This window comes from Coccinella septempunctata, chromosome 2 (assembly GCF_907165205.1).
Source record: "Coccinella septempunctata chromosome 2, icCocSept1.1, whole genome shotgun sequence".
NCBI classification, from domain to species: domain Eukaryota; kingdom Metazoa; phylum Arthropoda; class Insecta; order Coleoptera; family Coccinellidae; genus Coccinella; species Coccinella septempunctata.
The window spans coordinates 16957881-16985486 of NC_058190.1; the positions used below are offsets into that span (position 1 = coordinate 16957881).

General features: G+C 41.4%; 1 protein-coding gene across 2 annotated transcripts; it reads left to right on the top strand.

Moving 5' to 3' along the window:
* The first annotated feature begins 47 nt into the window (after positions 1 to 47).
* Positions 48 to 22285, top strand: LOC123307438. Of its 2 annotated transcripts, none has more exons than XM_044889753.1 (3): positions 48 to 420; positions 1283 to 1467; positions 21998 to 22285. In XM_044889753.1, exons 1-3 carry the CDS (start codon positions 365 to 367, stop codon positions 22144 to 22146), a joined length of 390 nt encoding a protein of 129 aa, XP_044745688.1. In that variant the 5' UTR covers positions 48 to 364; the 3' UTR covers positions 22147 to 22285. The 2 variants fall into 2 exon arrangements, with proteins under 2 accessions (XP_044745688.1, XP_044745687.1); XM_044889752.1 differs by lacking the exon at positions 1283 to 1467 and adding an exon at positions 21630 to 21814 and having other exon boundaries at positions 67 to 420.
* Positions 22286 to 27606: the final 5321 nt, after the last annotated feature.

The window sequence follows — 27606 nt, forward strand, 5'->3', positions numbered from 1 at the left end:
GTGCGACTAACATAGGCAATTACCCTTTCTTCTCCATCTATCACTTGTGTCAGAGCTCCACCTAGGCCTGTATCACTGGCGTCTGTTTGGTGAAATCCGGACAAGCCAATATCGGTGACTCAGTCAACTTGTGTTTCAGGATATCGAAAGCCTTCTGCTGGTCTTCTCCCCATTTCCACCGCTGTTTCTTCTTGAGCAGCAGGGTTAGCGGAGAAACTACATTGGAGAAATTCTCGATGAATCGACGGTACCAGCTCGCAACACCCAGGAATCGGCGTAACTCTCGGACGGTCTTGGGAGCAGGAAATGACACTATGGATGCCACTTTATCCGGATCCGTACAGATGCCTTCGGAAGTGACGACATGTCCCAGGTACTTCAGAGACTTCCGGACAAACTCACATTTGTCGGGATTGAGACGTAAGTTGGCTTCCCTCAGTCGTCTGAATACTTCCCTTAAGTTCTCCATGTGTTCTTCAAAGGTTTCCCCTAGAACGACTATATCGTCTAGATAGGCAAACGCTTTGGGCTCCATTTCGGGACCGATTACGGTATCCAGGAATCTCTGGAACGTGGCTGGGCTTGCGTGTAAGCCGAATGGCATGACGGTGAACTGAAATAGTCCTCTTCCCGGGACCGTGAATGCTGTAATAGACCGGCTATCCTTTTCTAACGGTATTTGCCAGTATCCCTGTTTCAAGTCAATCGTTGAAATGTATTTGGCTCTGCGTAATTTGTCCAAGATTCCCGAAATATACGGCAACGGATACGCATCTTTAACGGACACTTCGTTGACTGCTCGAAAATCGATACAAAACCGGTATTTACCGTCCTTCTTTTTGACTAACACAACAGGTGAACTCCACGGTGACTTAGAAGGCTCAATAACTTCCTCAGCCAGCATTCGGTCTACTTCCTGGTTGAAGATTTCCTGCATCTTCGGATTCTGTGGCCGGTATCGCTGTTTAATCGGTTCTGTCCCAGGTTTGAGTTCGATTTTGTGTTCTATCAGTTTCGTGGTGCCGGACAGCTTCTCGAACTCCTTCATTTCTCTGGCGAGAAAAGCATCCAACTTCTTTTTCTGTGCCTTGGTCAGTTCCAGTAAGTGTTCGCCAGTGGCGTGTACCTCCACAGTTTTTCCCACTTTAGGTGTTGGTTTGGAGATTAGTCGGCCTTCCAGATATCACTCGGCGTTGCTAAGGTTAAGGGATGATCTGGGGATGAACCAATCCCTGGCATCCTTCCGCAGTAGCTCATAAACTGACTCGAACACTTGTTCTAGGGGCACCTTACGAGATTCGGCCAACCTCTCCACCTCCTCGATGAAGCCGCCCACACTACCTGTGCCACCAAATGAAATATTCCATTTGTGGACAGGAATGGTTGGCACCGGTGACGGTCGAGGTTCCGGCTCTAATGGTATTCTCTCTCTGGTCATGGTCCTGCCAGAGCTCACACAAGATGCAGGTAAGTGTGGAAAAGACTCTCTGCGGGTAGAATTAATCCATCTTCTTGGTGTCGGATCTTCAGGTGATGCTGTCCCACAGTCCTGTGACTGTGTGACTGAAGTCCGGATTAATAATCAATGTCCAATCGAGGAAGCACCTATTATTTTATCACTCAGTATTTATCGGTCACTTGACGGCTCACTCTTAACCTAACACTTGTTCGAAGAAATAGGTTACCTGTCAACAAAATATTTCAGACGAAGTCCACTATCGGTTTTAACAGCCCAGAAAATTATTTCGGTTCAAGGTCACTTACAGTTTCACCTTTCTGAAGTTATTTTCGGTCCAAGCTCACCTAACTCAAAGGGAATAATTCACCAACAGTGTATCAACGGTTTCAAATAAAATAAAGTAATCAGAGAAACAACAAGTCCAATGCGGTTATAATCACAACAGACTATCAGAGTTATAATGAACACTTGTCAACCAGCAAATAAATCAAAGGGGGAAAGGGAAAAGAAAACACAGTCAGTTTTATTATTCAAATGAAAATCATAAGCGTGTGAAAATCATAAGTCAATTCAATATTGTGCGGTTATTAGAAATAGCTGGTTAACTGTTCGGTTCTGTTTAAGGTTACCAGTGATGTTCTATTATAACTCAAGATAGGTTAACTCAACGCAATCAGCAAATCGGTCACTCAACTGATCTAAATAAATTATATTTCAGAAATAAAAGCCGGATAAAATATTTCTTGCAAGTCAACAGCTGAATAAATTGGTTTGTATGGTTCACCGTTCAAAACTATTCTCCTCGGTTAGATAAAAAAAAAAGAAGTTATTCCAAAACTGAACCCGGTTTTAAGAGTCCCAACGCTCGGGCGTCAATTTTGTAAGGGGTTTGGTTCGGAAAAAGGGTTTAATCTCGAGCGCCAGCTATTCTTTCAATAGGGAGAAATAGCAAACCCACCCAGGTACCTACTAGTCGGAGACAGAGTTCGGGTTTATCTAAGGTGGTAGCGATAACAAGTACTTTAAAATCGAATTTATTACAACAATCTAACTTACAGTGAACCGTACAGTTATTTCCAAGTCAAGAAATATATACAGCTGATGACCAAGTTCAAAAATAAGGAAAACAGAAATGCAATAACTTGTCACGGTAATCAGAAAGTGAAATCAATGAATCAAAGAACATTCAAATCAATTATATTCAGTCTAACTATCAGGTATTGAAGAAAGCAAACAATTAATAGCAGTTACTTTGATTCCTTCTGAGACAATAACGGATATACGGGGTTTATATAAAATTTACAGCAACTGGGTGTCTCAGAAAGATCCAAGTCTCCGTAATCGGTTAATTTAGCAATGGGTTGGATCCCGAGCACTTCCAGTGATTTTCAGTGTACAGGCCAATCAGAATTTGAAACTATTTAATAAACGGGACGGGGCTGATGCAGGTGAAACACAATGCAACAATTTACAGGATAACGGGGTAGTTTATCGTGGTCTCTCCGTGGCAACCTTGGGTGTACACGCCAAGCATTACCAGCAGAAAAACTTCGAGACTTCTGCCGATTGGTTTCTGTCACCAGATAGCCAGGCGAGAGAAGTCTGCGGTAAACGGGAAATCTACACGGAACACAACCGGGGTAGTACGGTATAGGTTACTGTGGTCTTTCTGTGGCAACCTTGGGTGTCACACGCCAAGCATTACCAGTAGAAAAACTTCGAGACTTCTGCCGATTGGTTTCCGTCACCAGATAGCCAGGCGACAGAAGTCTGCGTTAAACGGGAAGTCTAAACGGAACACAAATGGGGTAGGACGGGATAGGTTACTGTGGTCTTTCTGTGGCAACCTTGGGTGTCACACGCCAAGCATTACCAGTAGAAAAACTTCGAGATTTCCGTCGACTGGTCTTGGTTCACCAGAGAACCAGGCGACAGAAGTCTGCGTTAAACAGGGGGATTAACAACAAGGATTAACACAATTAAACAAATAAAATAATGCAACTTTGAATCACGATGTATGCGGTATCAAGAAAAGACTTACAGTTTGTTCCGGTACGGTAACACCACCACTTAAGCGAAAAAAAATGAAGAAAAGCAAAAGAAAACTTTAATAGGAAGAAAGACTTAATTAAAGCGGAAATAAGTTAATTACTGAATCAAGAATAAAGAATCACGAATCAATAACGAAATCAAGACTGAAAACAGAATGAATCTAGAATACAGAATAATGACTACCGAATGAATAATAATCATCCTCGTCTGGTGGTGCGGCCCTATTTATTAACTCTCCAACATGTGGACGGTCACGTGATCAAAATCGCACTCCAAAATTCGGAATTCTCGAATATTCTCCCCAGAAGAAATATTCTCGGTGGCGGTTATCTCTTTATCGGTAAAAGAAACTGTCGTTATCAGTAATCCACGTTGTTTTATACTGAATTCGGTGTGTTTTTGTGGACGGAAAAACAACGCCGAATGCAGAAAGACACTTTTTATTTATTTTGGATTCTTACGGTGGATTAATGATGGAAATTTCAATTATACGGAATTTGAATTTATTAATCAGGATTCTGAAAAATATTTCCGAAATGAAACGGAATAACTATATTGAAACTGAAATCTCCATCAGACGGTGTTGCATTGTTTCAACTGGAAAATTCAGGGAAACGGATATTTAAAACGAGGCCTGATTTTTACTCAAAACAATCAAGTCTCGTTACAAGATTTAAAACCATTTCATGCATAATATAGATTATTGTCATGATCCGTTAACAGTGCTATAGAAATAACCTCTGAAAGGAGGGAATCCGTTATTTTTTTTTGTTACCGAATATACAGGGTGTCCCGTAAAGACCACGTCAAACGAAAACGGAAAGTAGATCAGAATGTACTCTACCTGATGTGAAAAAATCGTTCATATGAAAGTCTCACAGTTTTCGAGATATTTGATGTTTTATGAAAATGTTGAATTTTTTCACTTAAACTGCTTTCTCTCTTGCGGAAGCTACAATTAAATACTTTTCGAATCAGTTTTTTTCCGTAAATTTTGTTGAATGATTACTCCAATTCATGCAATGAAAAATACCACAAAATATTATACAGGGATTCTGGAAAAAAAAATTGAAATTCATGTTCTGAAGGAAGTGTTTTTTGTGCTGAATTCTATCTGACGTGGTATAAAGAAAAGACACTAGACCTTTTCTGCATATTACGTTGAAAAGTTGCCTATTTTGTGAGGATTCCGAAAAGGTAAAATACAGGTGATAACCTTCGTCACGAAAAAAGATATTTGAATGTTTATCGAGAATGGAACATTTCTATGAAAAACTGCTTTTCTCACCTTTTCCATAAATACTTTAATTTTGCACTTCCTGCTGAAAATAATCAATCAACAAATCAACAAAATGTTATTAAGATGCTAATTCACTGAATGAGTTTTTTTATTTCTTTTTCTTTGCCTAAAGAACTCTCGAACATCGATATGATGTGATGCGATTCAATGATTCACCAGATTTAAATCCTCTGGAATTTTTTACTGGGGTTTTTTGAAAAAAGGAAATTTATTCGAATCCTATAAGAGATGAAGCACACCGCATTCGTATTTCAGCAGCCAAAATAGCGGGGAGAAGTTTGTATGGTTTTAAAAAAGGCATTTCTCAATAGATGATGGGCATGTATTAGCGAAGGGGGTGGTCATTTTGAGCATTTGCTCTAATAAGAATCCTGAATTTTTATTATTGATATTTTTTATAAGTTTCTTCACAAAAGATTTGTTGATGTTGAAGGTCCTGTGCGTTATTATTATTATATCATTGCAATTAAAGTAAAAAAACAGAATAATTTCATTTTATAAGTAATTAAGGGACTAACTGACATTTTTCAAGCGAATCATTCAATATGTTACAGCAGAATCTGCAAAATGAAAGAATTTGTGGAAAAGGTGACAAAATCAGTTTTTTCACAGAAATGCTCCATTCTCGATAAACATTCAAATATCTTTTTTCGTGACGAAGGTTATCACCCGTATTTTACCTTTTCGGAATCCTCACAAAATGGGCAACTTTTCAACGTAATATGCAGAAAAGGTCTAGTGTCTTTTTTTATACCACGTCAGATAGAATTCAGCACAAAAAAACACTTCCTTCAGAACATGAATTTTAATTTTTTTTTTCAGAATAATATTTTGTGGTTTTTTTCATTGCATGAATTGAGGTAATCATTCAACAAAATTTACGGAAAAAAAAACTGATTCGAAAAGTATTTAATTGTAGCTTCCGCAAGAGAGAAAGCATTTTAAGTGAAAAAATTCGACATTTTCATAAAACATCAAATATCTCGAAAACTGTGAGACTTTCATATGAACGATTTTTTCACATCAGTTAGAGCACATTCTGATCTACTTTCCGTTTTCGTTTGACGTGGTCTTTACGGGACACCCTGTATATTATTTTTTCGTTACCGAATATATATATATATATATATATTTTTTTTTTCCGTTACCGATTATATTATTATTTTCCGTTTACATGTTTATCTGAATAACTGTAGTTGCTCGGCCAACCAGAACCAGTGTTACGTAAGACAAAAGGTGTCTATTCTACATGTTTCAGATGGATTATTTACACCTGGGGGGAGATCCTGGGAGAAGGCAGCTTTGGGCGTGTCTATAGAGGCCAACGACACGGCCAAGCAGTGGCGGTGAAAAGGACTATGTTGACTCACCACGCCATCCAGGAAGTCGACATACTCAGGTCCCTAGAACATCCAAATATACTATCCCTGCAAGAGGCCATCATTGAGGCAGCCTACCTTTTTATGGTGATGCCTCTGTGCGACGAGGACCTAAATACATTCCTGCGTCGAGAGGGGCCGAGAAACCAGCCGTCTCGGTTCTTCCGCGTGACGAGGCAATTAGCAGCAGCCGTGACGTAGTGTCATCGTCGGCGGATAGTGCATCGAGACATCAAGCCGGCCAACATCTTACGCCGCCGGTGCCGATTCCTGCTAGCAGATTTTGGGTTGGCCGAAACGCTTACCACCGCCCAACCTCTGCTCACCGAGCCAGCTGGAACCATGGTATACTGGGCACCGGAACAGCGAAGGCTGGAGCCGTATGACACGTCCGTCGACCTGTGTGCGTTGGGGTTAGTGGCCGTAGAGGTGGCGACCGGCCTACCGTGCCGTCAGGGTAAGGAGGAACAGCATTGGGCCTCATCCCTGGGCGAAAGATACCGGACGGAGATGGAACGGTTGAGATTCCCCGTCCGATAGTACATCGAGGGCTTACTCCAGGATAACCGGTCCCACCGGAGACCTGCTGCACAGTGGGAGTGGCCTGGAACCAATACCGTACTGTTAGTTGAAACCGTAGCCCAGCCACCCCCACTGATACCGGTGTCCACACTAAGGCCAGCACCGCTTCCACTAGCTGCTCCGTTAACGCCACCACCCCAACTGTCTCCCGTCCCACAGGAACCGCCAGCACCAGGGAAGACACTGGTTTTACCATCACGGCTAGCATCCAAGATCCAGTCTCAACCGAATCTCCGTCTGTGGTCACCCAGTTTTCGGGCTGAGGTCATCGCCCTGCTACCAACCACCGTCGAGGGCAGACGCCGGATCCGACTGAAACTCAGGTTTCCCTCCGGCACTGCCCGCCGTCTCTGGGTGCCAGAAGACTAAAACCGTTAGAATTATCTTCCTGAAAAAAAAAAAATTTGCGCCAGTCAAACCGTGTGTTTACCGTATAGATACATAAGAAATACCAGGTATGAATGATCTTACCTCTTTTCAGACTACCGTTAGACGGCTGCAACATGAGCGACTCCGAATTCCTGGACCTACTTGACGAGGAGCTGGGCTTTGTCGATCCGTTCAAAGACCAGGAACCGGAATCTCCTCCCCGTCCCGTGCCGTTGCCGCTGGGAGCACTCAAAGCATTTGGTCACCCACAACCGAACACCTCTACAGCTGTCACTGACCGTTCAACATCACCGTCTAGGAAGCAGGAACCACAACAGGCGGCTGTTCCGACTCAAAGGCAGAGTGCAATGGAGATAGACATTCCAGCTGAAAAGAGAAACACTTGTAAACAAGATAAACGTTATTTTATAAACAAGGAGAAGATTTCCAAACAAGCGAATAGCCATCAACCGGATAATCGTCAACATGACATCCATCGACATAATATCCGTCCAGCTCAGGTAACAACCAAGAAAGACCTTCCAGCCAGAGTACGTACAATTGGCACAATGGGGCCCAATGTTTACTTGGAGCTTCGACCTAATATGTGTTGGAGAAGTGGCCAAGGGGAGCACAGCCGAACCCACTGCACCGGTAACCCGATTCTATTCTGCAGCAGTTGCGGCCTGCTGGGTACACTAACTAGAAATTGTCCTTGTCATTCTCATCACCGTCAAAGAGAGACTGCCGTCCAGTGTGATATCCCCAGCGCATCCACCCAATCTGAACCACCCCGAAAGAAATTGAACAGGTTCCACATGCCAATCAGTAGGGAATTAGCCCTCCGTGCCTGTCCAAGATGTCGAGAACTCCGTGAGGCCAAGGACAATAGCAAGAAGAAATCACGTAAATCCGAAGCCCGTTATTAAACATAATTAGAACCGACTACACAATCACAATTCCTTTCAAATTCCGTACATGCACCACCGTTGACCGAAATAGTGTATCTATAGATTTTCATCCGTTCAGCATGCAATTAAATATAAATCAAACCTGTTAAAACTGTCTGAAAAATCTGCTATTTATGTAAGGATACGGTTTCACATTTCAACTGAGTATATCCGTCTATTAATCAAATACATCTAACCAATTTCTATTCTGAACCGAATCGAAATTATGGTACCGTCAATTTAACACTGTCTACCTAGAGCAAACACCGACTACCTGAAAACAGAGAACAAAGGAAAACCGGTCCAAGAAAAGTGGACCACGGGGAATGATGAAGATCGGACAATTTATTGTTAGAAATTACCCACCTGCAAGTCTCATACCGGCTCCGAGAGTCCCAACGTCCGTGTAACCAGGTCGAAAGGGGCAGACCTGTCCATTGCGCCCCACGTACCGGAGGTTTTCCACCTGTTGCATCTCCCACGAATCCTGGTTAACCTACAAAACCACGATGGAATTCAAACATCCGCCAAGCACAGTTAAATTGAGTACTCACCGGGAGAATGAAACATGGCACGTTTCCGACCGACGATGAAGATGGATTTCCACATAGAGAAAGAAGATTTTCCACTATAATAATTGAACAATTGAACATCCACGCACGGAATTGCTGAACAGGGTTCTTTGACAAGATGGCGGAGACCTGCGCCGAAATGACTGACGCTGACGTTTCTGCGTGCGCATTGGAACTACCACTGCCAACCATAGAGAGGAATAGGTATTTCATTGACACTTGTGAGTCTGGTCACGTGCATTTATAGGTGGCGCGCGCGAAAGTAAGGTCATTATTTCTAGGGGTAGATAGAGTCGTGAAATTAAACTCACTATTTCATCGTAAGTTAATTTCTTCCGAACTACAGGGGGTGTAATGAACCCCAGTTTTCTGAGGAAAATTGGAATTCATTTTAATGCATTTCTTTCGTTTTACATTTCCGTCTTTGAAAATATTTTAATTCTCGAATATTCCGTACGTTCATTCCGATAGGCAGAGTAAATGTAAAAAACCGTTTATCTGTGTTAAACGTTGTTTTTCTTGCATGCCGATGAAGATTTCGACGTTTTTCTGATGTTGATATGCGATAAACCGGAGCTGACGACGTTTTTCATTCTTGTCGCATTCTGGAATTTTCAGATTTTTACCGTGAGGGGAGATTTGCCTATAAAAGCAAATTTTTCCCCGCGACGGTCACTTTTTAACTTTTGCTCGTTTACTTCAGTACTTCGACTTGTGACTTTTCGCTCTTAGATTTCAGTTTTGACGTGGTGACTTCTGCCTTAGATTCTGTTCTTTTACTTCAGCTAGTTTTCCGTATTTTTTGAGTTTCGCCGTTTAAGAAGAATTTTTGTGTTGCATCAGTGCATTTAAGAATTAATTTTTTAGTTTCTTTTTTTTCCTTTGAGTTTCCGCGAGTGCCTGAAACAAAGGAGGTAGGTCCCCGTCTGTATCGTTCAGTTTTTTTGTTAGACCTACACCGTTACTTCTTTAACTTTGACACTGCTGTACTGTATCGCTTTCTGTTGTATTTTATCGTTCTTTACCCTGTTTCGCGAGTCTGACTTTTGCCTTCGCTATCAGTCATGGTGCGCAAGCCCTTGGGGTACTGAAGGGAAAGTCCCGTCAACCCCCCTGTCCGCGTTCCGCGTCATAAGTGTTGAATCCGAAATCTCTTCTTTTCTGTCAGTCATGGCGCGTTATAGCCCTTGGGGCAGAGAATAAGAGATACCGCTCGTAGTCAGTGAAATCCCGTAGTTGCGCTAAAAATAGACCTTTTCTTCGCTATCAGTCATGGTGCGTTATAGCCCTTGGGGTAGCGGATAAAAGTCTCGAATAGATCCGCCCTGGTTGTGTGTCATTTCTGGAGAAATACAATAACATCCCGATACCGTATAGCAAGTCATTAATATTCATTTCGTCAGTTCTGGTCGGCGCATTTTATTGAACTTTTAATTTTTCACTGCACCCGGTATAAACTTTACAAAGTGCTCGTGACCTGATAGAATTTCCCGAATGTATGTTCGCTTATAGAATCACTCATATTTCATACCTATACATATCTCCCTTGTACATATAATTAGTTTCCGAAGGTGTGAATAAACTTTTACATCATTTGATTTTGACTGCTTCGTTATCGCTACCACCCTAGATAACAGCGAACTCTGTCTCCGACTAGCAGCTACTCTGGTAGGTTTGCTATTCTTCCTGAAAAGAATAGCTGGCGCTCGAGATTAGTTTTCTCCGAGTAACCACGTTACAGTTGATCCGGAAGTTGGTGACAACCGTGATTATGTGATTTCTGGGGATTAAGAAGTCATCATAATTTCTCAGAAAACAGACAAAATATTTTCTGGGAATCCGACTACTCCTAGAGATGTTGAGCAGGACCAGGACAAAGACGAGAATTCAGACTGGACCCAAGTAAGATCCAAAAAGTTGAAACGAAAATCCAATCGTACTCTGGTGGTTGGTGGTTACACAGGATCTACTAGAGTGCAGGGTTTAGAAAGATTAAGGCCTTTTCATGTTACGAATCTGAGACCTGATACGACTCCTGAAGACCTGATGTCTTTTCTTAGGCAAAACTTTTCTGATAACGTAAGATGTGAAACTTTGAAATCAAGATTCCCCGAGAATGATTCCTCCTTCAACGTCATGATTCTGACAAGTGAGTGCTAAAAAGCACTTATACCTTCAAATTGGCCGAATCATGCAAATATTCGACATTTTTTCCGCAACAGAATGGCCAATCCCAGTTCCAAATAAATGCTAAAAGTCCCAAGTCATCGAAGAGTCTGAAGATATTAGAAATAAACCTTCAAGGCATATCAAATAAGATTAATATTTTGGAAGTTATTTTTGTAGAACACAAACCAGATATAGTTTTAGTCCGAGAGCTGGCAGCAAAAACAACTACCTCATAAGTTACCAAAAGTTTGGTTTGGCACTTTGGTTCAACTTTATTACGAGAACTTGAAACCGCCCTTTTGCCGGGCGTGAGTGGTCGCCTTATGGGAAAAAAAAATTGAAAAGATAAGAAAAAATCGATTGGAACTTCCTAATAGTTACCAAGATGAATGTTGTGTCAATATGGTCTAGGATCTTAACAGAATTTTGGCTCCATGGCACACTTTGCTTTCCACAATAAAGAAATTACAGTCTTTTATGGTTATGCTTGTATTGAAACGAGTAATTGGAAACCAAAACTGTCATTTAAGTTTTTCAATCAAATTAATCTACCTTAAAAATAGGAGTTAGGTGTGTGTCGAATTTATCTAATCTTAGAAAATTGCTACAAAACCGTAGTAACCTTTTTATTGCTATATCAAATTTTTGCGATTTCTTCATGCATGAGAATGTGTTTTATTTTTTTAACCGGAAACGGTGCCTCGCTCAGCAAAAAGTCAAGAAACCGAATTTGCTCCAAATTAAATAAAGATTTGAAAAGTAATTTTTATTGTCGGAAAAACCAGTGGCGTATAATTTTTTTATCTGGAAATATTCAGTCTCGCTGCAGTACGGAGGCCACTGGTAAAATAGAAAAGAAATGATATTATGCAAAAAGTGCTCCTTGACGCTAAAAACCTATGTCTCAAATTTCATAAAAATATTTCAAGCAGTGTGAAAGTTATTAATAAAAAACATTTTTTTTCTATAATTTTAACACCCCGTTCCTCGGAGAGGAAACATTTCTCGACATATGTTTATATGACAAACTAGGGCTTATTTTGATGTAGAATACGTGGTTAAAATTTCTTGGTTATGATCTGAACCACCCTGTATTTGACAGCGTCTGTTTCGAAATAGCGACCACCCCAGTTGGCAGACGCTTACGATTTCAATTCAGTTAAGATCCTAGACCATTTTGATACAACATTCATCTTGGTAACTATTAGGAAGTTCCAATCGATTTTTTCTCATCTTTTCAATTTTTTTATCCCATAAGGCGACCACTCACGCCCGGCAGACGGGCGGTTTCAAGTTTTCGTAATAAAGTTGAACCAAAGTGCCAAACCAAACCTTTGGTAACTTATGAGGTAGTTGTTTTTGCTGCCAGCTCTCGGACTATTTGTATTGTCGAACATTAGTGTGTGAAAGAAAATATCGAACTCATGATGTTTCCGGATTACAAACTGGTCTCATATTTTTGTCAAACATCGCTTAAAAATGGAGGATCTGCCATATACGTCAGGAATTCCATAGAGGCGTCGAGCATAAGTGTCTCTCAGCTCTCAGAAGATTTATTTACTTATTTATCGTATGGCCTTGACACATTAAAAATAGAACATTACTAGAATACAAAGTACAATACAAATCAGGATATAGTATAGTATAAAACATACTTCAGGAGGTTACAAACGAACATCTAGACTATTTACGTAATCTATCGACTCTGGGGTCGCTATCAGGAAGTCCTCAGGTCTGCCACTATATGATCGCACGGAACATTCTTCTGTAATATGTCTGATCGTTTGGATTTCTCCGCAGTCACAGAGAGGTGATGGTTGCTTGCCCCAATTGTGTAGAGAGTATGCACATCTGCCATGTTGGGTTCTGATTCTGTTAAGAATGGACCATGTTTTACGTGGTAAATCAAAACCCGGTGGCTTGTGGTTGATACACGGCATGTTATTGTTTTCTTGTGCGGTCCATTCTAGAGTCCATGCGTTAGTAAGGTCAAACTCGTCTTCCACAGCCACCCTTGCCGTTCTTGTTGGTGGTCGTCTAGACCGAAGTCGGGTATGGTTGGCATCTTCGATATCTTGGTGGATGGGTAAGTTCGTGCTATTCACGATCTTTTTATACTCGTTCGCAAGAGCGTTTATTCATCGTAGTTGGGGGGGCGGAATGTGGCTTAGGACTAGAAGCCATTGAGTGGGAGTTGATTTAATGACACCAGCGATCATTCTCATAGTGTTATTTAGCTACGCGTCTATTTTATGCACATGTGGGCTGTTTAACCAGACTGGAGCGCAGTATTCAGCAGTTGAAAAGACAAGACACAGCGTAGAGGAACGCAGAGTGGAAGCCGATGCTCCCCAAGTTGTGCCACATAGTTTTTGAATTATATTGTTTCTTGTCTTCAACTTCTCAACAGTTCTCGATAGATGCTCCCCGAAGGATTGTGTTCTATCAAGGGTTATGCCTAGATATTTAGGTGTTTTATTGTGGGTAAGTAAGGTGTTTTCAAATTGTATGTTGAGTTCTCTTCTGGCAAGTTGGTTATTTAGATGGAAGCAGGTGACTTCTGTTTTGGTGACATTAGGCTCCACCCGCGAAGATACTTTCCCACTACTTTCAGATCTGTTGTTAGGGTCTCCTCTGACTGTTCAATAGAACTGCACCTTGTCGCAAGTACCCAGTCATCAGCGTAGCCAAACTTTCTAGATCTTGTTTCTGGCATATCGGCAATATACAGGCTGAAGAGGAGCGGCGCAAGGACTGAGCCCTGTGGTAGCCCGTTCTTCAGTTTCCTTGGGGAGCTGATGTCGGATCCCATAACCACTTGAAACACTCGGTCGTTTAGCATGCTGTCTATCAGTCGGGCTGTTAGTTTGCAGGGAATTACGCGTAGGAGCTTGTGTATTAAGCCCTCTCTCCACACTGTGTCGTAAGCCGCCGAAAGGTCGATAAATACAGCTGCAGTTTTATGTTTTCTTTGAAATCCTGCCTCAATATAGGTGGTGAGTGACAGGACTTGATCTGCGCAGCTTCTTTCAGGCCGAAAGCCTGCCTGTTCGATCGGAATCGCTTCAAGTATTCTTTCGCCTATTCTGTTATAAACTAGCTTATAGGTCACAGACAGTAGAGCTATTGGTCTGTAACTCTTGGGGTTGTCAGCTGGTTTGCCTGGTTTTAATATGGCAATTATATTTCGATCTAGGCTATGAAGTAGCTCGTCTGCTATCTCTCCGGTTTCAAAAAAATTTTGGTACAGCTCGTCACTGTTTTGGGACCATCCAGGAATGTATTCTTTGCGATATCCTCTTGGAATACACTTTTTGGCACTACTTATTACGCCACCAACAAATCTGTTGTAGTTTCTGCTGGTAGGGGGAATCCAACCCAAACATTTGTCTAGTTCCGTGGAGAACTTTGTCCAGTTGGCCTTCTTGAAATTCCACCTTGGGCGAGGGAAAGAGGTAATTAGGGGGATTTGTATTCCTACCTCTATTATAACTGGACGATGCTGGCTGTGCGGAAAGTCAGGGAGAACGCCCCGTGCAGCCCCCACCGGTTGGCCTCTGTTGTCAATCGAGACAAAACATAGATCAGGATTGTATTCACGTTGCCACGCTGCTGATCTTAATGTGAATCGGTCTTTAGCATCAAACACAAGGGTGAGATGTTTATCTTCTGCCCATTTTACTATTGTGTTGCCATTTTACTATTGTGTTGCATTCTCTGTACTTCCATTGCTCGTGATGACTATTGTAATCCCCCACGTATATAGCAGGATGAGGGTGTGTTTGGATGACTTGGGCTGGCCAGGATACAGCTGGCGGCTTGTAAATGTTGGATATGGTGATGCTTCCTATTTTTATGACAACATTATGGATTTCGTCGTCAGTGGACGTGGACATAAGAGAAGCGTTTTCTATATCTTGTTTAACGTACGTTGCTACGCCATATGATGGGATGTACGTAGCTCCCAACAGATCATAGCCCGGTATTTTTCCTCTTTTTTGTAGTTGCTCTTCCGTTTCACAATGAGTTTCCTGTACAGCGACTAGGTCGATGTTTTTATCTTTTAAGAGTTTTGACAGGTACAGGCTTTTTGAATAACTTATACTTTCTACATTTAAGTGACAAATTCGAACGGAAGGTCCGAGTTTTCTAGTCAACAGGTCCTGAGAAGGGACGTTAGTTTTGTCTGATGACATATTTGCTTTTGAAGGTAATGTAGAATGTACAGTAAGGTGTTAAAGATGTAAAATGTAAAATGTAAAATGTGTCTTATGGTCAGGAGATCCTAAGATAATCTGACTGCCAGTTTTGCTAGTTCATTTAGCGTTATCCAGGGTGCACGCGTAGTATTCTACTACGGACGCGAACTAGCCTTACACCCCTCTCAGAAGAGATGAATTGTGAGGCCTGTGCTGTAAAAATTATAAATGACGGTGTAACGGGCCTGGTCGGGAAAAGGATTAATCTCGAGCGCCAGCTATTCTTTCAATAGGGAGAAATAGCAAACCCACCCAGGTACCTACTAGTCGGAGACAGAGTTGGGTTTATCTAAGGTGGTAGCGATAACAAGTACTTTAAAACCGAATTTATTACAACAATCTAAATTACAGTGAACTATACAGTTATTTCCAAGTCAAGAAATATATTCAGCTGATGACCAAGTTCAAAAATAAGGAAAACAGGAATGTAATAACTTGTCACGGTGATCAGAAAGTGAAATCAATGAATCAAAGAATATTCTAATCAATTATATTCAGTCAAACTATCAGGTATTAAAGAAAGCAAACAATTAATAGCAGTTACTTTGATTCCTTCTGAGACAATAACGGATGTACGGGGTTTACACAAAATTTACAGCAACCGGGTGTCTCAGAAAGATCCAAGTCTCTGTAATCGGTTAATTTAGCAATGGGTTTGATCCCGAGCACTTCCAGTGATTTTCAGTGTACAGGCCAATCAGAATTTGAAACTATTCAATTAACGGGACGGGGTTGATACAGGTGAAACACAATGCAACAATTTACAGGATAACGGGGTAGTTTATCGTGGTCTCTCCGTGGCAACCTTGGGTGTACACGCCAAGCATTACCAGTAGAAAAACTTCGAGACTTCTGCCGATTGGTTTCTGTCACAAGATAGCCAGGCGAGAGAAGTCTGCGGTAAACGGGAAATCTACACGGAACACAACAGGGGTAGTACGGTATAAGTTACTGTGGTCTTTCTGTGGCAACCTTGGGTGTCACACGCCAAGCATTACCAGTAGAAAACTTCGAGACTTCTGCCGATTGGTTTCCGTCACCAGATAGCCAGGCGACAGAAGTCTGCGTTAAACGGGAAGTCCAAACGGAACACAAATGGGGTAGGATGGGATAGGTTACTGTGGTCTTTCTGTGGCAACCTTGGGTGTCACACGCCAAGCATTACCAGTAGAAAGACTTCGAGATTTCCGTCGACTGGTCTTGGTTCACCAGAGAACCAGGCGACAGAAGTCTGCGTTAAACAGGGGGATTAACAACAAGGATTAACACAATTAAACAAATAAAAGAATGCAACTTTGAATCACGAAGTATGCGGTATCAAGAAAAGACTTACAGTTTGTTCCGGTACGGTCACACCACCACGTAGCAGAAAAAAAATAAAGAAAAGCAAAGGAAAACTTTAATACGAAGACAGACTTAATTAAAGCGGAAATGAATTAAAGAATCACGAAGAAATCAAGAAAAGAATCACTACCGAATCAAGACTGAAAACAGAATCGCAGAATGACTACCGAATGAATAATCATGAATTATAACGAATGACTACCGAATGAATAATAATGAATTATAACGAATGACTACCGAATGAATAATAATGAATTATAACGAATGACTACCGAATGAATAATAATGAATTATTCTCGTCTGGTGGTGCGGTCCTATTTATTAACTCTCCAACATGTGGACGGTCACGTGATCAAAATTGCATTCAAAAATTCGGAATTCTCGAATATTCTCCCCAGAAGAAATATTCTCGGTGGCGGTTATCTCTTTATCGGTAAAAGAAACTGTCGTTATCTGCAATCCACGTTGTTTTATACTGAATTCGGTGTGTTTTTGTGGACGGAAAAACAACGCCGAATGCAGAAAGACACTTTTTCTTTATTTTGGATTCTTACGGCGGATTAACGATGGAAATTTCAATTATACGGAATTTGAATTTATTAATCAGGATTCTGAAAAATATTTCCAAAATGAAACGGAATAACTATATTGAAACTGAAATCTCCATCAGACGGTGTTGCATTGTTTCAACTAGAAAATTCAGGGAAACGGATATTTAAAACGAGGCTTGATTTTTATTAAAAAACAATCAAGTATCGTTACATCCCCCTCCCCTGGAAAAAATTGAAGTTGCGTTGAAGACACAAGTTCAATTTAATAAGGGGTAACTGGCCCATCAAAAAAAAAAAAAAAAAATAAAATCAATCGGTTTTTCAAGTCGGTTAAGTGCTCGCTATCTCACCCTTACAGAGTTCTCATCCTAATCTAAACAGTACAATAGAAGTGATATCCGGATCTGCTCACAGGTGTAGTTCAGTAATCGTCCGGTAGGCGTTCCTTCCATGTATAGTGGTTCTCTCCGATCCATGATCCATGATCCATACTCTGCGCTCTGCGTTACGCTCCGTGATCGGTGTCGTCCCTAGCTATGGACCGAAGTGCGTGTGATCTTTGATCCGATTGTCGGTAGACGTTTGACATAACCTATTCCGTGGCACTCTATGACTGTCGTTGGTTCGGTGGCATCTGTCAGAAACAACGTGCTTTTAGTGAAATAAAATTACTCCAGAATTGGGAAATGAAATCGATGGCAACATATAACGGTGAGTACTCCATATCGATTGTTCCATTTCATATTAACGGTTGGATTTTAGGGAACCATCATTCACGACGAAATGGGCCGATGAGGCATCTTTGACGTTGACCACTTGGCACTGTTTCTTTCTTGGATGTTGTTTCGGTGCATCATTTGATCACGAAGATGGGTCAAGCAGGTGAGTTTGGAATAACCTCTTCATCAAACCAAAGTTCTTTCGATTAGTACTTCAAGTGGGAAGAACCATTCACTAACTTGTGTTCTCGTTGTAGGTGGAAATGTACCCAAGCTTGAAATCACTCGTTGTTGGAGGTGAATTGGACCCTCTCACCACACTGGAGGTGGATGTGGACATTCACTGTGTGCCAGACTATTGTTCGGAGGTGGAACGTAATCCCTGACGGAGGAATGGTGGAGGCTCTCTGATCCGACAGTCCCCGCTAGGTAGGTTAACAGCTGAACTTTCATTTAAATCTTGTTGGAGTAATTGATATCCTAGAACAGACTTAATTGCCACATAGGTTATATTTTAACAGTAGAACATTGACAGTATACAGAGCTTTTTCCAGTTTTCTTGGGTAGAATTAATTGAACAGATCACGGATATGCACTTTCACCAGTATCGGTGTTACAATTTCATAGAAAAAGTTACACAGGAGAACAGTAGTAGAGAACTAGATACAATTCAGACTATCTTAGATTATCTCACCAGTTTTTAATGTAGTACGGTTAGTATTTGTTAATCGTTATTCATCTTAACTACTCTGAATACAATATTTAAAGCAACGGTTTGTCTCGGAACCTTGTGAATTCACAGAATAATTAATGTAACGGATTTCAAGCTGTGCTTTGCTCTGTCTACAGGATGTACCTTTCAGAAACACAGACAGATGACAATTTATATCGTTTTGACATGTCGGTGTTGCTGAACGGATTGGCTATATCCAAATGAATTTATGTTTTCCAATTGTAATTGCAAAGCTTGAACGGTATCATGAATCCATTCAATCCACTGAACAAAATGTAGAAAGAAAGTATTGTTTCTAGTTAGATGACATGGTAGATACTGATTTGTTCGGTGAACTGAATAGGATATGAAATCTTATACGGTGACGGTTGCTGTCAGGATATTGACAACGGGTTTGTCAAATCAACGGTGTGATGGTTAACGGAACGGTAATAAAACGAAATTTCACATGACTGGGGATCATGTTTAATTAACGGGTGAACAGTAAAAATATCTCTATCCTGAGTGAAACGGTTTTAAATCTTTAATATGGATGTTGGTAACCTTCTTACCCTGTTCATCTTTCAGATCATACACTACGGGAGAGACTACCTCAATAACGGTATACGGTCCGGCGAATTTTGCAGCCAGTTTAGCTGCGAAACTGTCGACAGCGGATGATAACGGATTTGTGCGACGGAGAACTTTGTCACCTACATGGAAGCGAACTTCTCTACGGCGTAGGTTGTAGTGATGAGCCTGCTGTTCAAAAGCCCTGTACAAGCGAGCTTGCACAAACTCATGTGCTTCCTGTAGGTGCCGGATTTGTTCTGTACGGTGAGTCATGTCTCTATTTACTTCGGTTGGGTTACTGTTTTCCTCATTTTGGGGTTTTGTCGAATAAATCGCCCTAGGGACATTTAGTTCCCTACCAAAATTCAGAAAAGCCGGATTAAACCCGGTAGACTCTTGTTTAGCGGTGTTAATAGCAAAAACTAATTCCCCTAACTTTTCATCCCAGTTTCTCTGATCGGTTTCGCAAAATTGTGCAATCATAGTTTTAAGTGTTCGATTCGCTCTTTCTACCGGATTACACTGTGGCGTGTACGGTGGGGTAAATCTGTGAGCTATATTCAGTTCCTGAAGGCTGTTTTTAAATAACTTACTATCATACTGTACTCCATTATCGGAGATAACAACGGACGGACATCCATATTTCAGGATGATTTGTTCGTATAACGCAGAATAAACGGTTTTGGCTGTAGCTTTTCGCAACGGGCGGCACTCGATCCACTTCGTGAAGCGATCTTGCATGACCACAATGTAAGAATTACCTTTTTTACTTCGGGGTAACGGTCCGACGATATCTGTAGATACTTCCCTGAATGGTGCATCTGCCATCCTGTGTGGTTGCACCTTCCCAGCAGTTTTCTGTTGCGAAACTTTGTAGCGTTGGCACGAAGTGCAGTTTCTAACATATTTCGCAATGTCTCGGAACATACCAGGCCAGTAGTAATTCCGGGCAATCCTGGAACTTGTCTTGGCGATCCCCATATGTCCGGCTAGTTCCGAATCATGATTCTCCTTCAATACTTCGGAACGCTGTTCGGTGGGTACGCATAATTTCCAGGGTTGTCCAGTTCCAATTTCTTTGAAGTCTGATGCATCCCAAAAATGTCGGAACAGTTTCCCATCGATTATGGCATAATCTGGGAAATTTCCTGGGTCCTTTTGAACCTCCTGTAGTTTCCTGTTGTACCATCGGCAGTGAATTCCCACTTTGGCCAGGTATACGGAATCTACGGACGGTAACGGTTTAGGAGACGGGCTGTCAGCAGGTGTATTCAGGGATTTTCTCCGGCCCTGTACCTCAACAGCTTCTCCAATTTCCGGTGTTGGTTTGGCAATCAGTCGACCTTCCAGGTAACAGTCGGCGGTACTGAGGTTAATAGAAAAATTGAACCTTCCTAGTACGTCCATTCCTAGTATGAGGTCTACTGGTAAATCAGGCACCAACAAAAATTTTATGTCGGTCAAGGAGTAATCAGCCAGGTGGACGGCGGTAGTGTAGAGTTTGGGTGTTGTCGTGGGTTGACCATTTGCAACCACCACGAAACCATTCTCAACCTGTTGTCCGGTGATTCCCTTGCTTTCACATTGTTTTGCCACTTTCCGACTTACGAAACTCTTCGTGGCTCCAGTGTCAATTAATGCTTTGTAGTGTTCTCCGGCTATCTTAACTTCGACAAGCGGTCGGTTATCATTCCAGGCAGTCGATGTCATGGGAGTCAGTGTGTTGGGAGGTATGGTCGACTCCTTCTCCATACCTCCGTCTAGTTTTCCGGACGGCAGGGACAATCTCGTGAGAGAATGTTTTTCTTCTGGCAACGAGAACAGAACAACCTCAGTCGTCCTCGACATTCTCGCCGCATGTGGCCGTATTCACCACATCGGAAGCACTGTGTTTGGAAAGATACTTTCCTCGCAGGTGGATCAGTCCGGTTTCCCTGTGTTTCCTGTCGGTCTCCTTGTAGGTTTGATCGTCGTGTTGGTATAGGTGATGAAGCTCGGTTGGGTGAACCTGTATTTTGTTTGTCGACTCGTGCCGTTGGTCGATCCGGTCTTGGCTGGGTGTTTCTAGGCGGTGACGGCGGTGTTTGTGGTCTGTTGTGACCTACTGGTACTGGTGGTTCTGAGTTTCCTGATATGTTTTCGGTGTCCAAGGAGAAACTGGCCTGTTGTCGGTTTTGTTGGACCGGACGATACGTCAGGTGGGGCTCGTCAAGAAGACCTGGTTTCGACGGTGGCCTGGTGTACTGGCTCATTTGCCACTGTACTAACTCGAAAACCTTTCCTTTTCGCAGGAGCTCATCGTAGGTGTTGGTCTCCTGGAATGCTAAGGCCTGTTGTAGGGTCGGTAATAGCCTCTGCCTGATGATTCGGATTTGTTCCGTTTCGGTTGGTCTACTGTATGTTAACTTCTGGAACAAATTCTGCATTCGAGTGACGTACATCAGCAGTTTTTCATCAGGACCCTGCGTTCTCCTTTTTATTTCTTCCAACAGGTTCTCCTCATAGTTCACCGGTAAAAATGCTTCCTTAAGCTGCTCCTTGAAATCCTGCCAATTCCTGAATGTACCCCTCCTGGGGATGAACCAATCCCTGGCATCCTTCCGCAGTAGTTCATAAACTGACTCGAACACTTGTTCTAGGGGCACCTTACGAGATTCGGCCAATCTCTCCACCTCCTCGATGAAGCCGCTCACACTACCTGTGCCACCAAATGAAATATTCCATTTGTGGACAGGAATGGTTGGCACCGGTGACGGTCGAGGTTCCGGCTCTAATGGTACTCTCTCTCTGGTCATGGTCCTGCCAGAGCTCACACAAGATGCAGGTAAGTGTGGAAAAGATACTCTACGGGTAGAATTAATCCATCTTCTCGGTGTCTGATCTTCAGGTGATGCTGTCCCACAGTCCTGTGACTGGGCGACAGGTAATGCCGGTATCTGCCGCAGTAATGCTGTACATGTCCGCCTTGTCTCGTTCATGACATGTTCTAATGTTTTATTCCTTACAGGTGTACCAGTATGTGAGACATCAGCAGCTGTCGGAAGATTGACCCCATCTCCAAGATCAATCAGGGATGTTTCAGCTCTTTCCGGTTGGATCGGGGACATCCCAGGTGAACTGGGAACCTCCACATCCAAGAGGGACCGTTCCTGCTGACTGGATGGCTGTCCACGGGTGTTGCTACTACTCAGTTGCTCCAGCGTCTCCAAGGCCTTAGTTGTAGTCGCCTTCAGTTGTTCGATCAGTTGTAACTGTGTTTCATCGGAAGTGACAATAAAATTCAGTCTTCCCTGAATGTGTGTTAATCTTGTGAATATTCGCGAAAATTCGTTAGTCGCATTAGCGTGATTGAAATTCTGAAGTGCTTCCACTAGATCGGTGAGTTTATTTTGGCAAATGTCGATATCCAGTGTGGGGTTTATTGATGTGCAAGGCTGTAGCGGTATGTCTGACTGTAACACTTGTCGTAGTAGACTCCGCTTTGTCATCACAGTGCTTGGTATTGACTGTCCTCTCAGTTCTAGTTCATAAGTCAATTCATCACTGAGCAGCCTGTTCACATCCATGTTCAATGACATATAGTTCAACTATCTTGCCACCCGACTCACGATCCAGTAACTCACACTCAATAAGTTCGATGCCCGGTATGAAATAATGTAAAGTTAAAGTTCAAAGCTAACACACGGAATAATTCAACACTGGTTATAATGTTTCAGTATCACTAAGTCCGATTAAATATCACTATCACTAAAGCCCGGATGAACAACTAACTCAATAAAATTCACTGAAGCTCGGATGAATAATCAATTCAAAAAAAATTTATTAAAGTCCGGATGGATAATTAATTCAACAAAATTCACCAAGGCCTGGATGAACAATTAACTCAATAAAATTCACCGAAGTCCGGATGAATAATCAATTCAAAAATTTACTGAAGTCCGGATGGATAATTAATTCAATAAAATTCACTGAGACCCGGATGAATAATTAACTCAATAAAATTCACTGAAGTCCAGATGATTACTAAAGTCGGGATGGATAATTAATTCAATAAAATTCACTGAGGCCCGGATGAATAATTAACTCAACAAGATTCACTGAAACCCGGATCAATAGTCAATATCCAATCGAGGAAGCACCTATTATTCTATCACTCACTATTTATCGGTCACTTGACAGCTCACTGTTAACCTAACACTTGTTCGAAGAAATAGGTTACCCGTCAACAAAATATTTCAGACCAAGTCCACTATCGGTTTTAACAGCCAAGAAAATTATTTCGGTTCAGGTTCACTTACAGTTTTACCCTTCTGAAGTTATTTTCAGTTCAAGCTCACCTAATTCAAAGGGAATAATTCACCAACAGTGTATCAACGGTTTCAAATACAATAAAGTAATCAGAGAAACAACAAGTCCAATGCGGTTATAATCACAATAAACTATCAGAGTTATAATGAACACTTGTCAACCAGCAAATAAATCAAATGGGGAAAGGGAAAAGAAAACACAGTCAGTTTTATTATTCAAGTGAAAATCATAAGCGTGTTAAAATCATAAGCGGTGAAAATCATAAGTCAATTCAATATTGTGCGGTTATCATAAATAGCTGGTTAACTGTTCGGTTCTGTTTATAGGTTACCAGTGATGTTCTATTATAACTCAAGATAGGTTAACTCAACGCAATCAGCAAATCGGTCACTGAACTGATCTAAATAAATTATATTTCAGAAATATAAGCCGGATAAAATATTTCTTGCAAGTCCACAGCTGAATAAATTGGTTTGTATGGTTCACCGTTCAAAACTATTCTCCTCGGTTAGACAAAAAAAAAAAGAAGTTATTCCAAAACTGAACCCGGTTTTAAGAGTCCCAACGCTCGGGCGTCAATTTTGTAACGGGCCTGGTCGGGAAAAGGATTAATCTCGAGCGCCAGCTATTCTTTCAATAGGGAGAAATAGCAAACCCACCCAGGTACCTACTAGTCGGAGACAGAGTTGGGTTTATCTAAGGTGGTAGCGATAACAAGTACTTTAAAACCGAATTTATTACAACAATCTAAATTACAGTGAACTATACAGTTATTTCCAAGTCAAGAAATATATTCAGCTGATGACCAAGTTCAAAAATAAGGAAAACAGGAATGTAATAACTTGTCACGGTGATCAGAAAGTGAAATCAATGAATCAAAGAATATTCTAATCAATTATATTCAGTCAAACTATCAGGTATTAAAGAAAGCAAACAATTAATAGCAGTTACTTTGATTCCTTCTGAGACAATAACGGATGTACGGGGTTTACACAAAATTTACAGCAACCGGGTGTCTCAGAAAGATCCAAGTCTCTGTAATCGGTTAATTTAGCAATGGGTTTGATCCCGAGCACTTCCAGTGATTTTCAGTGTACAGGCCAATCAGAATTTGAAACTATTCAATTAACGGGACGGGGTTGATACAGGTGAAACACAATGCAACAATTTACAGGATAACGGGGTAGTTTATCGTGGTCTCTCCGTGGCAACCTTGGGTGTACACGCCAAGCATTACCAGTAGAAAAACTTCGAGACTTCTGCCGATTGGTTTCTGTCACAAGATAGCCAGGCGAGAGAAGTCTGCGGTAAACGGGAAATCTACACGGAACACAACAGGGGTAGTACGGTATAAGTTACTGTGGTCTTTCTGTGGCAACCTTGGGTGTCACACGCCAAGCATTACCAGTAGAAAACTTCGAGACTTCTGCCGATTGGTTTCCGTCACCAGATAGCCAGGCGACAGAAGTCTGCGTTAAACGGGAAGTCCAAACGGAACACAAATGGGGTAGGATGGGATAGGTTACTGTGGTCTTTCTGTGGCAACCTTGGGTGTCACACGCCAAGCATTACCAGTAGAAAGACTTCGAGATTTCCGTCGACTGGTCTTGGTTCACCAGAGAACCAGGCGACAGAAGTCTGCGTTAAACAGGGGGATTAACAACAAGGATTAACACAATTAAACAAATAAAAGAATGCAACTTTGAATCACGAAGTATGCGGTATCAAGAAAAGACTTACAGTTTGTTCCGGTACGGTCACACCACCACTTAGCAGAAAAAAAATAAAGAAAAGCAAAGGAAAACTTTAATACGAAGACAGACTTAATTAAAGCGGAAATGAATTAAAGAATCACGAAGAAATCAAGAAAAGAATCACTACCGAATCAAGACTGAAAACAGAATCGCAGAATGACTACCGAATGAATAATCATGAATTATAACGAATGACTACCGAATGAATAATAATGAATTATAACGAATGACTACCGAATGAATAATAATGAATTATAACGAATGACTACCGAATGAATAATAATGAATTATTCTCGTCTGGTGGTGCGGTCCTATTTATTAACTCTCCAACATGTGGACGGTCACGTGATCAAAATTGCATTCAAAAATTCGGAATTCTCGAATATTCTCCCCAGAAGAAATATTCTCGGTGGCGGTTATCTCTTTATCGGTAAAAGAAACTGTCGTTATCTGCAATCCACGTTGTTTTATACTGAATTCGGTGTGTTTTTGTGGACGGAAAAACAACGCCGAATGCAGAAAGACACTTTTTCTTTATTTTGGATTCTTACGGCGGATTAACGATGGAAATTTCAATTATACGGAATTTGAATTTATTAATCAGGATTCTGAAAAATATTTCCAAAATGAAACGGAATAACTATATTGAAACTGAAATCTCCATCAGACGGTGTTGCATTGTTTCAACTAGAAAATTCAGGGAAACGGATATTTAAAACGAGGCTTGATTTTTATTAAAAAACAATCAAGTATCGTTACATCCCCCTCCCCTGGAAAAAATTGAAGTTGCGTTGAAGACACAAGTTCAATTTAATAAGGGGTAACTGGCCCATCAAAAAAAAAAAAAAAAATAAAATCAATCGGTTTTTCAAGTCGGTTAAGTGCTCGCTATCTCACCCTTACAGAGTTCTCATCCTAATCTAAACAGTACAATAGAAGTGATATCCGGATCTGCTCACAGGTGTAGTTCAGTAATCGTCCGGTAGGCGTTCCTTCCATGTATAGTGGTTCTCTCCGATCCATGATCCATGATCCATACTCTGCGCTCTGCGTTACGCTCCGTGATCGGTGTCGTCCCTAGCTATGGACCGAAGTGCGTGTGATCTTTGATCCGATTGTCGGTAGACGTTTGACATAACCTATTCCGTGGCACTCTATGACTGTCGTTGGTTCGGTGGCATCTGTCAGAAACAACGTGCTTTTAGTGAAATAAAATTACTCCAGAATTGGGAAATGAAATCGATGGCAACATATAACGGTGAGTACTCCATATCGATTGTTCCATTTCATATTAACGGTTGGATTTTAGGGAACCATCATTCACGACGAAATGGGCCGATGAGGCATCTTTGACGTTGACCACTTGGCACTGTTTCTTTCTTGGATGTTGTTTCGGTGCATCATTTGATCACGAAGATGGGTCAAGCAGGTGAGTTTGGAATAACCTCTTCATCAAACCAAAGTTCTTTCGATTAGTACTTCAAGTGGGAAGAACCATTCACTAACTTGTGTTCTCGTTGTAGGTGGAAATGTACCCAAGCTTGAAATCACTCGTTGTTGGAGGTGAATTGGACCCTCTCACCACACTGGAGGTGGATGTGGACATTCACTGTGTGCCAGACTATTGTTCGGAGGTGGAACGTAATCCCTGACGGAGGAATGGTGGAGGCTCTCTGATCCGACAGTCCCCGCTAGGTAGGTTAACAGCTGAACTTTCATTTAAATCTTGTTGGAGTAATTGATATCCTAGAACAGACTTAATTGCCACATAGGTTATATTTTAACAGTAGAACATTGACAGTATACAGAGCTTTTTCCAGTTTTCTTGGGTAGAATTAATTGAACAGATCACGGATATGCACTTTCACCAGTATCGGTGTTACAATTTCATAGAAAAAGTTACACAGGAGAACAGTAGTAGAGAACTAGATACAATTCAGACTATCTTAGATTATCTCACCAGTTTTTAATGTAGTACGGTTAGTATTTGTTAATCGTTATTCATCTTAACTACTCTGAATACAATATTTAAAGCAACGGTTTGTCTCGGAACCTTGTGAATTCACAGAATAATTAATGTAACGGATTTCAAGCTGTGCTTTGCTCTGTCTACAGGATGTACCTTTCAGAAACACAGACAGATGACAATTTATATCGTTTTGACATGTCGGTGTTGCTGAACGGATTGGCTATATCCAAATGAATTTATGTTTTCCAATTGTAATTGCAAAGCTTGAACGGTATCATGAATCCATTCAATCCACTGAACAAAATGTAGAAAGAAAGTATTGTTTCTAGTTAGATGACATGGTAGATACTGATTTGTTCGGTGAACTGAATAGGATATGAAATCTTATACGGTGACGGTTGCTGTCAGGATATTGACAACGGGTTTGTCAAATCAACGGTGTGATGGTTAACGGAACGGTAATAAAACGAAATTTCACATGACTGGGGATCATGTTTAATTAACGGGTGAACAGTAAAAATATCTCTATCCTGAGTGAAACGGTTTTAAATCTTTAATATGGATGTTGGTAACCTTCTTACCCTG